The sequence below is a fragment of the Gadus chalcogrammus genome, chromosome 6, assembly GCF_026213295.1.
Source record: "Gadus chalcogrammus isolate NIFS_2021 chromosome 6, NIFS_Gcha_1.0, whole genome shotgun sequence".
In the NCBI taxonomy this organism is placed as follows: domain Eukaryota; kingdom Metazoa; phylum Chordata; class Actinopteri; order Gadiformes; family Gadidae; genus Gadus; species Gadus chalcogrammus.
This window is the reverse complement of record NC_079417.1, coordinates 10358113-10372185: the sequence shown is the minus strand read 5'-3', so window position 1 is coordinate 10372185 and position 14073 is coordinate 10358113. Positions and strand designations below refer to the sequence as shown.

Sequence of the window (14073 nt, the reverse complement as noted above, 5' to 3'; positions counted from 1 at the left end):
TTTTTTAAACGTAGTAAGTTTCAACAACTCCATACCATTACATATCGACATTCAAGGAGCAAAGATGAGACGTCGCTGTGTGGTGAGAACTGATAGAAAATCGTAAACAACAACAATCGCCGGTGGGGAGAAGCCATTTTTCCATTGACTGGAAGCCTGCTTTATTTATTGTAGGTTACAAAAAATAAAGAAAATGGCGGCATTGTTGTTGTTATCGATTTTCTATCAGTTCTCACCACACAACGACGTCTCATCTTTGCTGCTTGAATGTCGGTATGTAATGGTATGGAGTTATTGAAACTTACTACGTGTAAAAAAGACTAGAAATTGAATGTTTATTTTTAAGCCTCGAAAGTTGCACTGGGTGCCTTTAAGATAAATATTAGGTATTTTAGATTTTTTTAACATGGAATTATTTCAGGGAGTAAAATGCCTTGAGGATAAGGACTGATAGGCCTTTGTGAGGCAAGGCTAAGCCTAATGTCAATTGTGTTTTAATATCTTTAGCATTCATATTATAGCAGTCTAGTATTTTCATAGACTACTCTGCTGTTGGCCTCGATGGGGAGATATTTTAACCCTTTTTTAACCCCATTTTCCTGCGACATTCCTGCGTCCCCCCCGCTCTACAGAGCCCATTTCAGCACCGTGTCAGTGGACAGCTACACATTTGAACGTCGTTACAGTGCAAGCGCGTTGATGGGCCCAGGTCTTTTCAAGCACTTGTCAAAATCAAACAGCCGACGGCGCTAGAGGTTTACATTCGAAGTGTGAATAGCCTGCAGTACTGGGGACCATGGATCTATAAAGCAGGCGCTCGTGCCACTCAGATATCAGGTCTAGTATGAGCGTGACAAACGATAGACTCCTCATTCCAAAAAAAAAACGCAATTTATGCGTTGGGTAGTTATTTAATAAGGTGTTACCGCTAGTACGACAATGCCTACAATAAAGGATTTAACGTTGACTTACGATGCACTTAACGAGGAAAGGACGTTTTCCGAGGGAGACACTTTAACGGGCACAGTGACGATGTGTTTGAAAAAAGACACGAAAGTTAAATCCTTTTTCGTCAAACTTAAAGGCGACGCAAATGTGCGTTGGAGCCAAGAGATTGGTGAAAACCAACTCATTCATACTGCACACTGGAGGTACTTTAAACTTAAACAATATTTGATTCCTGAAAACACAAAAGGTAAGTGAAACGACGGTCTATGTCTTTGCAAACATCAAAGCATCCGATACATGTTCCCACCATCCACTCGAAATAATGAATGGTGGTGAGAAAGTTGCAAGAGGTTCATGTCAACAAACAACAATGAATTTGCCCATATGGACTTTAAATCATTCCAAATATCTCATGGAATACAAATGTCTTCTGTGAGCAGCATTACCAGATGGGACATGTGAAACCATGCTGATGACCGCTTCCTATTCGCAGCCAGTGTTTTGAGTTTTTTCGAGTGTTTTCTTAATGACATAGGCCTACTTGTTACCTCTGGTACTGTGCCATTTTTATTGATAAAAAAAAGTGAATAGTTGGGAATAGCCCCCTCAACCTTCGGTCTCGGAGGCTATTCCCCACTATTCACAGAGCCTGAGGTGAATAATTGTTCACATCATTTTGCCTTCGGCAAATAATTGTTAAATATCTATGCATTTATATATTTATCTGTATAATCTGCTGAACATTCTCTTACTAGTCTCTACTCTAAAGGGTCTCAATGCGGCTGTGGTCTGTCGTCTCCCCAGCGTGACGTCGTGCAATGCATTGTGGGGGACATGAGAATCAACCGCAAACCGCTAAAATAGTACCTGCTTTTCATCTTACATTCCGTTTTGTGATACCCAACAACATCTAATACAATTGATAACAGTTTAAATTTGTATTACCAACAAGCAACTGCAACACGGACTTCAACCTTTCACCATGTGGGCTTAAGAATGAGCTTATACGTTGCTCGACTTTCTATAGCACTCAAGTGCAGTTATTTAAAAAAATCAAGTATGATCGCATTCCTTTTTCATACTCTTATCATGCTAACTATATATTTAACACAATGACATTTCTCATGCAGACACTGAAATCTCCAAGGGAAATCACTCGTATAAATTCAGCTTCAAAATTCCATCCGGGTAGGTAATTCTCAATCCAATTCTTATTAAGGTAACAGAATGCACCAAGCCTTACATCCCCAGGCAAATTCTGTGATGCATGTGAGACTGGGACTTCTCAGTTCCTTTTCGACTTCCATGGGGCTTTATTAACAGGGGCAGACCCAGAATGCAAATTCCTCTGGTTTCCACAGTACAATGCATCCTATATGTCACATCAGTTGAAACACATCAGCCAAATTAAGTTACTTTTTTCTCACGCATGGACAGTTCTGATTATTTTATTTGTTCTGCTCTGTGTGCTTTAATAGGAGTATGCCCTCATCCTTCTGCGGGTTGTTTGGTAAGATCGTCTACAAGTTGGAAGCCAAGCTTTCAATGAGCTGGAGGTTGGACAGCAATGTAAAACTGGAGATCAACTTTGCATCGAAGGCCATTTCGAACTTCAGCCACCTGATGGTATGTAGACATGGCGTACTTGACCTGGTAACAGGATGGGTGGCACAGTAAGAAGGTCATTGGATCAATGGGGGGGGCACCTTTCTGTATGGAGTCAGTATTTTCTTCTCGTGTTCAGTTAGGTTTTCTCCGGGTGCTCTAGTTTTCATCAACATTTAGAAATCCATCCATGGTTAGGTGAATACTCCTGCCGGTGCCCTTGGCCTAGGCACCAGGGTAAAGCCCTGGAGTGGGTCCCCCCCTGCACTGTGTGGCTGCCCACTGCTCCTAGTGATGGGATCAATTCAGAGTCCTCACTTTCCTTCCTGATCAATTCGGTATTTAAAAAAGTGACTGTTACTTTTTCTTCTCTGGACAAACATCACTTAACTTAAATAAAAAATAAGTTTACATTTTTTTAAAAGAAGATATTATTCACATTTGGTAGAGCTGAATTGCTTGACTAACTATAAAATAAAGATTTAAGAAGTTCCTTAAAGATCCCATGCCATTCTATTTATGGATGCTTTAATATAGGTATTAGTGGGCCACAAACACAGTATTCAAAGACGTCCCCGAAATTCAGCCGTGGTGCAGAGTTTCAGTCACTCCGAAACAGTCGCACATTGAGCTTCCCCCAAACGCGCTGTTTCGGTGGGCGTGTCGAGGCAGGTCAAGTAGGCGGGTAGGGGTGTGGCCCTGAGCAGCTTGTAGCCACAGTACCATGCGCTCTGTATACGGTGGGCGTGTCAAGGCAGGTCAAGGAGGGGGGGTGGGGGTGTGGCCCTGAGCAGCTTGTAGCCACTGACAGTACCATGCGCTCTGTTTACGGTGGATGTATCGCAATGGCTCGTAGAAACCCATATTATACATAGATATCTATATGATATAATATATAATTTATATTATCACCTGGCCCTGAGCAGCTTGTAGCCACGGTACCATGCGCTCTGTTTACGGTGGATGTATCGCAATGGCTCTTTGAAACCCATATTATACATAGATATCTATATCATATAATATATAATAGATATTATCACGGCCAAAAGCTGTGTGAGCCTCCAGACGATAGGTTATTATGAATCTCAAACGACCGCGTCTACTTCAGATTGATGTGGAAGTGGAAGAACCAGAGACGTTGGAGAACCCGACGAAGTCCTTTGTGATTCATTATATCGTCTGGACGCGCACACAGCTTTTGGCTGTGATAATATGTATTATTTGATATAGATATCTATGTATTATATGATATTATTTAGATATAGAGCTCCAGGACTGTAACACAAGTGTTGTACACACGTCGGACTCTCGTCTCTGGTATTTCTACAACGAGACTCGTAGTGGGGGTTATCTCAGCCATGGTTGAGAATGAATCGGGGGAAAGGAACTTTGGCTTTGACTCCCTGAAGTAGGCTACATGAACCACGACATGGAGGAGAAAGGGATTGTTGGCCGCGAATGAGCCCTGCTTCCCGCCGCCTCGGCAGCGGTCAGCGCTAATCACCGCCTCCTGAAGCCGAGGCGGTGGTCCATCGGCAGCGAGGCTCCGGCGGGAGACGACCGCGGTCAACAATCCCTTTCTCCTCCATGTCGTGGTTCATGACTTCAGGGAGTCAAAGCCAAAGTTCCTTTCCCCCAATTCATTCTCAACCATGGCTGAGATAACCCCCACTACGAGTCTCGTTGGAGAAATACCAGAGACGAGAGTCCGACGTGTGTACAACACTTGCGTTACAGTCCTGGAGCTCTATATCTAAATAATATCATATAATACATAGATATCTATATCAAATAATACATATTATCACGGCCAAAAGCTGTGTGCACGTCCAGACGATATAATGAATCACAAAGGACTTCGTCGGGTTCTCCGACGTCTCTGGTTCTTCCACTTCCACATCAATCTGTAGTAGACAGAACCGTGCGCTGCCTGCTGCCTGCTGCCGGCGCGAGGCACCACCGCCCGGCTGACCGCTGCCGGGCGGTGGTGCTTCGCGGCGGTGGTGCCTCGCGGCAACCGGCGGCAGGCAGCATGTCGCAGTTCATGTAGTTCGATGTCGTTCTGCCATTGCATTCAAATAATACATATTATCACGGACAAAAGCTGTGTGCACGTCCAGACGATATAATGAATCACAAAGGACTTCGTCGGGTTCTCCGACGTCTCTGGTTCTTCCACTTCCACATCAATCTGTAGTAGACAGAACCGTGCGCTGCCTGCTGCCTGCTGCCGGCGCGAGGCACCACCGCCGCGAAGCACCACCGCCCGGCAGCGGTCAGCCGGGCGGTGGTGCCTCGCGCCGGCAGCAGGCAGCAGGCAGCGCACGGTTCTGTCTACTACAGATTGATGTGGAAGTGGAAGAACCAGAGACGTCGGAGAACGTGCCTCGCGGCAACCGGCGGCAGGCAGCATGTCGCAGTTCATGTAGTTCGATGTCGTTCTGCCATTGCATTCAAAATTCTGTAACTAGCCTGTTACTACGAACTAAGCAACTACCGTACACGTATTAGCATTTAGCACTAGCTCAATCACGACTCCTTCAGAATTCTTGTGGGTGGTTACGAACCAACCAAGTGGGCAGGGCCATGAATAATAATTTGACAACGCTACGTCACAGTGTCACCTTATCCAGATTAGCTCATTTCTTCTGCCTTTTTCCTTTCATTGCCTATTGCATTCAGCAGACAAACTGCATAGATTTCAAACTTACCACAGCTCACAAACTTATTCAGACCTATGTTATTTATCAAACAATAGGAAAAATGTGATTTTAATGGCATGGGCTCTTTAAAGGAGGTTATAGACAAAAGTATGACCATTGTATGCATCCATTTTTCAATATTGGGCTACATTTGAATTACATTGGACACATTCTAGCATCACTGTGAGACTAACTGTCATGTGTGTATCTCCACCTAATTTCAGGAACCTCCTAATTTCAGGATGTTTAAGTTACTTAAGCCATGTATCAGACCGGTTCACCTACCTGTAGCTGATCAGTTAAGTCAACATTTACGAACATTGTCCCTGCTCACCATGTTCTACTCTAGACCCGCCAGGTTGGCCAAGTGGATAAAGACATAGGAATCTTCTCCAAAAGATCCGTACACATGGAGGTGTTTGTGGAGAGCGGAGTCTACGCCCCGGGTAATGTCTCACACACACACACACACACACACACACACACACACACACACACACACACACACACACACACACACACACACACACACACACACACACACACACACACACACACACACACACCACTGAAGAGCTTATGTGTCACATACAAAAATGGGAAACACACATGAAGTTGACCTTACCACTTAGATCTTAGTCGATTGAAGAGTATGCTTACTAGATATTTAAGAGTATGACACCACATTTTTACATTGACCAACAATGGTGGCGGCTCTTTTTGCACCCAACCATCACGAGCCACCTATAGGCCGTAAGACAAACTACACGATGTTGCTTCTCAAACAGCCTTTCATGTCTTCCGCTTTGCACCAACCGCACCACCCTGTTTGCAGCTACTCTACAAAAACTACAACAAACAGTTCAACATAGTTGTTTCATGTGAATATGTGTGGACTAATCTGTTAATTTAATATCTATATTTTTTCCATAGGTCAAACTGTGGCAGTTACTGTTAAAGTCAAAAACACATCCTCAAAAGACGTGACCCCCAAGTTCTCTTTGAATCAGTATGTTACGTACCGTGCGCACGGCTTTACAAAGTTCAGTTGTGGTGAAATCTGTAAGTTAGTTGGGGAGGTTATTGAGAAGGAAAGTGAAAAAACAGTCACTTGTGCATTGAAGATCCCTCCTGACACGATCCTATCCATCCAGAACTGTGAAATCCTTTCAGTTGAATATAATTTTAAGGTAGGAGCTCAATGTGATGACAAATGGTTATAGTATATGCCTAAATTCATAAAAGGTTGTGTAAATAAAGTGCAGACGTTGGATGTTCCCCAATGTAGGCCTACCCAAATATATATTTTACAATAAAAAGTCATGCAAATATAAATGGGTATCTCATTGTGTGCTCGTTTCCCTAGGTGTACTTGGACATCAGCTTTGCCACAGACCCAGAGATCAATTTTCCACTGGTCATTGCCCCTTCCGGCTCCATGTTAAGCCCAGGGCCCGGGGGAATGAACCAGCCGTACCCCCCTGTAGCATACGGGAGCCCAAGCAACAGCGACAATCTTCCCCCCGCCGCCGGCTCTCAGCCAGCTCCGCATCAGCAGGCCTATGGTCCCTCAGCAGGGACCATAGGCCTGCTGAGCGACCATAGGCTGAGGGACCATAAGCCCCTCAGCCTATGGTCCCTCTTGGGGGGCTTCGGCCGCTCAGCAGCCTTCGGGCCCCAAGCAGCCTTCGGGTCCCAAGCAGCCTTCGGGCCCCAAGCAGCCTTCGGGTCCCAAGCAGCTTTCGGGCCCCAAGCAGCCTTCTGGCCCCAAGCAGCCTCCATGCCCCCAGCAGCCTCCGGGCCCCCAGCAGCCTGGGGCCCGGGCCCCGCTGCGCCTGGTGCCGTGGAAGCAGCTAACTACCAGCACGTGCCACAGAACAAGTCTCCGTATGGACCCCCGGCCCAGCCCTCAGCGCCCCCCCCAGTTCTCCAGGGCCCTCCTCCACCGGCGGCTCCGGGGGCTCTGCCCTCTGCACCGACGTTCGACCCCGGCCAGTACGCCCCGCCGTCGTTGGCCTCCTGCTACAACGGCCCCACGTATAGCATGCCACCGCAAATGCCGGGGATGGGCACCGATTTTCTATCCCGACAAAATGAAGAACCTCCTTCATATCTGTCTATATTCCCCCCGGTAACCAACGATAAACCGCCAAAATAATTGAACAGAAAGCGCTGATGATTCAATATCCCTACAATGGACCATTTTATATTGAAGACTATTCAGCCATGCATGTATGGCAGAAATGTGTGACACATTTGAAAATATAAGAATTGTAATTATTATACACTATACGTATAAATAAAGTATGATCAGTATCATGCCTACATGCTACATGAAAGGGTGGAAAAACTGTTGGACGTACTAAAATACATTTTTCGTTTTAAATAATCCTGTATCGTCTACATTTCCTGTTCTCTTTTCATTTACTTTCCAGGAAACAAGGTCCTACTGAACTTGGGGCATTATGATATGGTTGATCACCCACTCTTTGCTTATTCAAAAATCAAATCCCTTATATGATCCCTTCACTTGCCATTTAACATTTCTTTACATCTGAAACTGTGTCTTTATGAAAACATATTTTCAACCTCACTTTGCACTAACCACATTTTCTGTTTAGTTAAAGTGTTAAAGGCGGGTTATCTACCACCAGGACAGGCAATGGCCAGGAAGTTTTGGGGGTCTCTGTGAGTGGCTAAACTGTGTGTGTGTGTGTGTGTGTGTGTGTGTGTGTGTGTGTGTGTGTGTGTGTGTGTGTGTGTGTGTGTGTGTGTGTGTGTGTGGTTGTGTGTGTGTGTGTGTGTGTGTGTGTGTGTGTGGTTAAGCTGGTTGTGAACTTGGTGGAATCGCTAGTGCATCCAGTCCAAGACCGGAAGTTGTGGGGGCTCTGTGATTGGTTAAACAGTGCGTGGGTGTGTGTTCTTTGTCAAACCAATTTGTATTAGTTTCCTTATTTGTTTGAGAGGAATAAAAAATTCTATGTCTTTCATGAGCCAGACTCTTTGAACGCACTTATTTAGTTAAAGTGTTACAGGTAGTTTATCTACCACCAGGACAGGCAATTGTCAACAGGATGTCTGACAGGCCAGAGGTGGTCTGTGGTAAAGGGTAGGGTCAATCCCCAAGGCTGATCCACTGGCTCGACACACACACACACACACACACACACACACACACACACACACACACACACACACACACACACACACACACACACACACACACACACACACACACACACACACACACACACACACACACACACACACACACAGAGACAGAGACAGAGACAGAGAGAGAGATTCTGTTTGGTATTATTTGTGCGCAATGCTTGTTTTTGGCGACCTCTACAGGTATTGAGTGCCTGTGTGCATATAATAGGAGATGGACAGGAGTGCCAAGTTTGGCTGATTACACATTAAAAAGTTTGTTCTACAATGGCTTAGCCATTGTAGAACAAAGGCTAAGCCAAAGGTAGTTTTTTTTCAGGTATTCTAAGTCCGTTTTTTTTTATTTTTGTACAAAATAAACCGCAAGACCTTTTTTGCAAACCCAACAAACTTCTGGACATTATATTTTTTGGACTCAAGCATTGTCAGAATCTAGTCTGCAGTCAGTCACCAGTGATGTTTATTGGAACCAGGAAAACTTGAGAAATGTCACTGTATATATATATATATATATATCACTCTATTATTATTATTATTAGTTTTGTGTTTCAATGGGGATAAAACAAATCCTTGTTATGTGGTAGGTCTGTTTGATACATTGTCTCCAAGGATTAAGCCAAGACCAGCTCTAGGTGATCTGAACAACGTTGGGGCCGGGACCAGCCGTGGTATGATACCAAAAACATTTAGAAAGAATATATGTATATCTATTCTTTGTGTCTCATCTCTACTTCAAGAAGTTAGAATTGTTTCAGACGCATCCTAAACAACAACCAAAAATAATATGGCTTTACCTACATGACAATCACTATCACTACATAGAAAATCGGACGGGATTCTTTGGTGACAACTATTTTTGCGAATAATGCTAAAGAGCCACTGTACCACACTGTACCACAAATGTCAATTTTTCTGTAATGTATGTCTACAGTTTATGTTGTGGGGTGCAATGATCATGACAAGTTGCATATGTATGGGAGTAAGGAATAGAGAACAAGATTATTAGGCCTTGAATATTTAAAAGATGCGATATGGGATCTATTGTGTGAGTGTGTGCGCGCAAAATTAAATTACATGTACTCTAATAAGAATAATAATAAGAATCTGTCTTTCATACGAGAGGGCCGCAGCCTCCTGGGATAATGGATGTGAAAAAGGAAATGGATGATGAACACTGTGGGGGACAGTGTTCATCATCCAAATGTCATGCAGGAAAAGGTACTGCATGACATTTGGCGAAAGCTATTCTTAACATGACCATAATAATCATAAGCCTGCACCCATTTATTTTTTAACTGTAATCTAACTATTTCTTATAATGACATTGTTTTTCAAAAAATATCTAATTTCTTAGATCTATTGTTTTTTAATACTCTCTGCAATCCTGCTGTTATGGTATTTTGATAATGTTATTTCATTCAGACGTCATATTCTGTTTCTTCCGTCACATACCCCACAGGGACAGCTGTTGGACAGAGTCAGAGTGCTAGTGCATCAGACCTCTACCCACAGGGACAGCTGTTGGACACCTCTATCCTTCCCCTTCCACATTTCCCACTCCTTATCCTGTTGGTCCATCTCATCTACCCAGAGAAATTTCGCCGTACAGGTTTCCCTTCCTGGGCAAGCGGCTTATCCAATGCCACAACAAATCCAACCATTTCCAGTGGCATACCCCTACGCCCTCGCTCAGGCTGTGTCCATGAACAGCCAACATTTCATGGAGCGTCCCCCACCATACGCTAGGACTCTCCCACCTGACCACGCGACTTGAACCCTTCAGTCACCTCACTATACACCGATCCCATCTTGTAACTGTAAATGTGTTCTACATTCAAACACATCATATACTTTATTTTGTTCAGACTTAGCTTTGCTACTTTTGGGTTTTTTTTGTCGCTAATGTGGCTTATTTTAAATAGAGTACTTAAGGAACAAGTAGGGGAACACTGCTACTACAGAAGAGAAGCAACGCTGGATGGCCCACCAACACCCTTAAGCAGCCAGGTGGCGCAAGAAGGTCGACAAATACTGGAGACAAACTTATTTATTTGTTTAAACTTGACTGGCACGTGTGTGATTACTCAGTCACACACAAGCTATAGCCAATTAGCCATGAATCTTAAAATGAACTAGAGCTATGTTTTTAATACACAATATAAATATTATATATTGTGGGGGTATATAGTATATGCAACTATTAAAAGGATGGATTGCATGTTATATTAATTTATTATTTGATGGTTTCTAATTAGGTTTTTACCTGCTATGTATTTGGTATTAATAAGGATATCTATTTCCAGCGTGTGCTTGCGTTTCCCGCCTTAACTAGCCAATGATATAAAGTCTGATTTCTTTTCAAGAAAAATCTGTAACTCCATAGGTGTAGTTACAAGAGAAGGGGGCCGCCTCCATGTTGTGCATGATGCAAAGATAACCAAGTTAAAGCCGTCAACAAAGAAATGTCAGAAAAGACTCAAGTCGTACGAGTAAACTGCAAAGATGACCTTGTTGGCACAACCCAGATGTACGATGGATTAACGCACAAGCTGAAGCAGAATCGTCCCTGAAACTGACAACCACTGCATAGAAAGTCACAATCTGTAGCTTCTCATAGGCCTACAGGTGCAAAAATTACTTTGTTAGCATTTTTTTAAAGTTTTTTTTTGCTAGTGTGTTGGCTGGCTGCGACGACAGGCCAGCCGCTGGCTGCCGCTGGCTGCCGCTGGCCGAGGCTCTGGCAGGCTGACCGACTAGGTTGTGACCATAAAAGCGTCGCGACCCTTTTTGCGGCAAATCGGTCGCAACCAACCAGAGGTATGGCTGAATGAGCGACCTGTGGCAGCGAGCCATTGTCACCATGGCTGCTACCACAACCAAAAGCCTATATTATCAGTTAACATCTCATTGAACAGAATAAATATACGTGCGTCAGTGTAATACAAACGTACATACAATAATATATAGCTTAGAAATTGATAGACAATATAATCAATATAAATTTGTACACATCACTGTATTAAAAAGTCAATTTAAAAATAATTAAATATAGATGGATAGACCAATAGCCATATTTATTATAAAAAGGCCTATTGGTCTATCAATATCTAAGCTATATATTATTATAGGCCTACGTTTGTATTACACTGACGCACGTATATTTATTCTGTTCAATTAGATTTTAACTGATAACATAGGCTTTTGGTTGTGGTAGCAGCCATGGTGACAATGGCTGGCAGCCACAGGTCGCTCATTCAGCCATACCTCTGGTTGGTGGCGACCGATCTGCCGCAAAAAGGGTCGCGACGCTTTTACGGTCACGACCTAGTCGGTCAGCCTGCCAGAGCCGGTGGCCAAGGGCAAGTGGCGTCGAGACCAATGCGACCTACGTCGCGACGAACGTCGTTGGCCACTCAGAGAGCTCGGCTTTTTAACCCCATTTTCCTGCGACATTCCTGCGTCCCCCCCCCGCTCTACAGAGCCCATTTCAGCACCGTGTCAGTGGACAGCAACACATTCGAACGTCGTTAGTGCAGTGCACGCGCGTTCATGTTAAGAGGAGTTTCGGGAAACGCTCCAAATAAATGTACGATGGTTCCTAAGTCTAAGAACCTTCGTGGGAATGATCGTACGAGCGTGGATCCATCGTTGTCGGGAAACTGGGCCCAGGCATTTTCAAGCACTTGTCAAAATCAAACAGCCGACGGCGCTAGAGGTTTACTTTCGACGTGTGAATAGCCTGCAGTACTGGGGACCAGACATGGACCTATAAAGCAGGCGCTCATGCCAATCAGATATCAGGTCTAGTATGGGCCTGGCAAACGATAGACGATAGACTAAAAAAAAACGCTATTTACGCGTTGGGTAGTTCTTTAATAAGGTGTTACCGCTACCAGGGGTGGACTGGCCATCTGGCATACCGGGCATCGTCCCGGTGGGCCGTTGACCCAATGTGGGCCGGTCCGGTCCGCTATGTTTTCTTTTTTCCTCTCTCTCTAAATTCCCTCCAATTGGGCCGGCCAATGGGCTACAGAGAGCTAGCAGTGTGTTGCCAGCATCGACGCATATTATTGGTCTATGTTTGTCATTGTCAATCAATCATGGGCTGACTGGCTCAGAGAGCCCTGACAGTGCTGTCAATCACAACACAAACCAGGGTGGGTGGGACCTCAGGGCATGGGCCGGAGTCGCGGGAGCCGGTACGGAGCTGAAAACGCCCGGGTGGTGCTGAAAAACGGCGACTTAAGCCTCTGGAAGTTAAATGTTCAAAATTGACAGACCTATTTGGTGCCGGGGTCCACACCCCAGCAGGTGCTGCTGCGCCAGGAGACGAGCGAGTGGAGGCATATGCTAAGTAACGTTAGCCTGGGGCTAGCTAGGCTACATTTTGAGACACGTCCAAAACAAAGTAGAAAACGTTTTTACGTTGAATGTGGAGTGACCAAATTAACTGCATACTTGTGACAACATATTAGCCCAGAGTTGAAGGGCTGTGACTGTTGGTAGTTGTGGTTGATTTTGTTTAAATAGGCCGAATTGTGATATTATTGGTTATTATTGTTCAGATGATTTGGCTAAGCTAGCTAACAGCTGCTAACGTTAGCAGTCTCTTGTTGCCATAGCAACAGTAAACCTTGACATGGACTCATGAGCTGTAAATAGAGATGCAGAATCAAGCTGTATTGTAAATACAGATGTGACACTTTGAATTTTAGCACAAAATACAAGTAAACCTATTGGAAATAATTAGTTTAATTTGCAATATTTGCCATTGAATTTATTGTAATCTTTCAATTCATTTATTGTTTACTGAGGTGATGACTATTTCGAGAGGGATGCAATATGTGTATGTTTAAAGGTTTATGTGAAGAAACATACTATATTTGTGATAAAATGACAATTGGTTATTCATAAATGTCTCTTTATATTCTCTGCTACCATCATCTCCTGTCAAACAGGATTTCCTCACCTGCTAGAAGTTATTCTATGATGTGAGAGAGAGAGAGAGAGAGAGAGAGAGAGAGAGAGAGAGAGAGAGAGAGAGAGAGAGAGAGAGAGAGAGAGAGAGAGAGAGAGAGAGAGAGAGAGAGAGAGAGAGAGAGAGAGAGAGAGAGAGAGAGAGAGAGAGAGAGAGAGAGAGAGAGAGAGAGAGAGAGAGAGAGAGAGAGAGAGAGAGCGAGCGAGCTTCTCTTGACTGTGAGTTTATTATGCAACTTGTTTTGCCTCAGATTGAAACAAAAGGTTTGATTATGATTATTTCCTGGTTGAAGATTTTCACATTGATTTTAATTTCAAACATTTGCATATCTTTTATATAATTAACAGTTATGCAGGTAGGCCGAATTACAGGTCTGAATAGATATGCATTCTCATATACATGTATGTGCACATGTATACATACATGTGCACATACACGTGTATGAGAATATGAGAAGTATATGAGAAAAAAAATTAAATTCTCTATTTATGGTTTCATAATGACTGAGTCACCGTTAAAACAAATTGGTTTCAGCTCTAATGCTGTTACTGTCTGTAATATGTTTCTATTTAGATTATTTGTCAGGAGATTTTGTTATTATTGTCCGAGTCTGGTTTTAACTAATGCTGGGCTTACACCAAACGATTTTCACAGTCACAGACTAATAAC

At 43.8% G+C, this 14073-nt stretch overlaps 1 protein-coding gene across 1 annotated transcript; it reads left to right on the top strand.

Annotated features, from left to right (window-relative positions):
* Positions 1–853: 853 nt before the first annotated feature.
* Positions 854–8060, top strand: LOC130384840 (arrestin domain-containing protein 3-like). The gene is made up of 6 exons (XM_056593210.1): positions 854–1195; positions 2079–2136; positions 2427–2574; positions 5605–5701; positions 6189–6445; positions 6622–8060. The coding sequence occupies exons 1-6, from the start codon at positions 940–942 to the stop codon at positions 7411–7413; spliced, it is 1608 nt and encodes a 535-aa protein (XP_056449185.1). The 5' UTR covers positions 854–939; the 3' UTR covers positions 7414–8060.
* The last annotated feature ends 6013 nt before the right edge of the window (positions 8061–14073 follow it).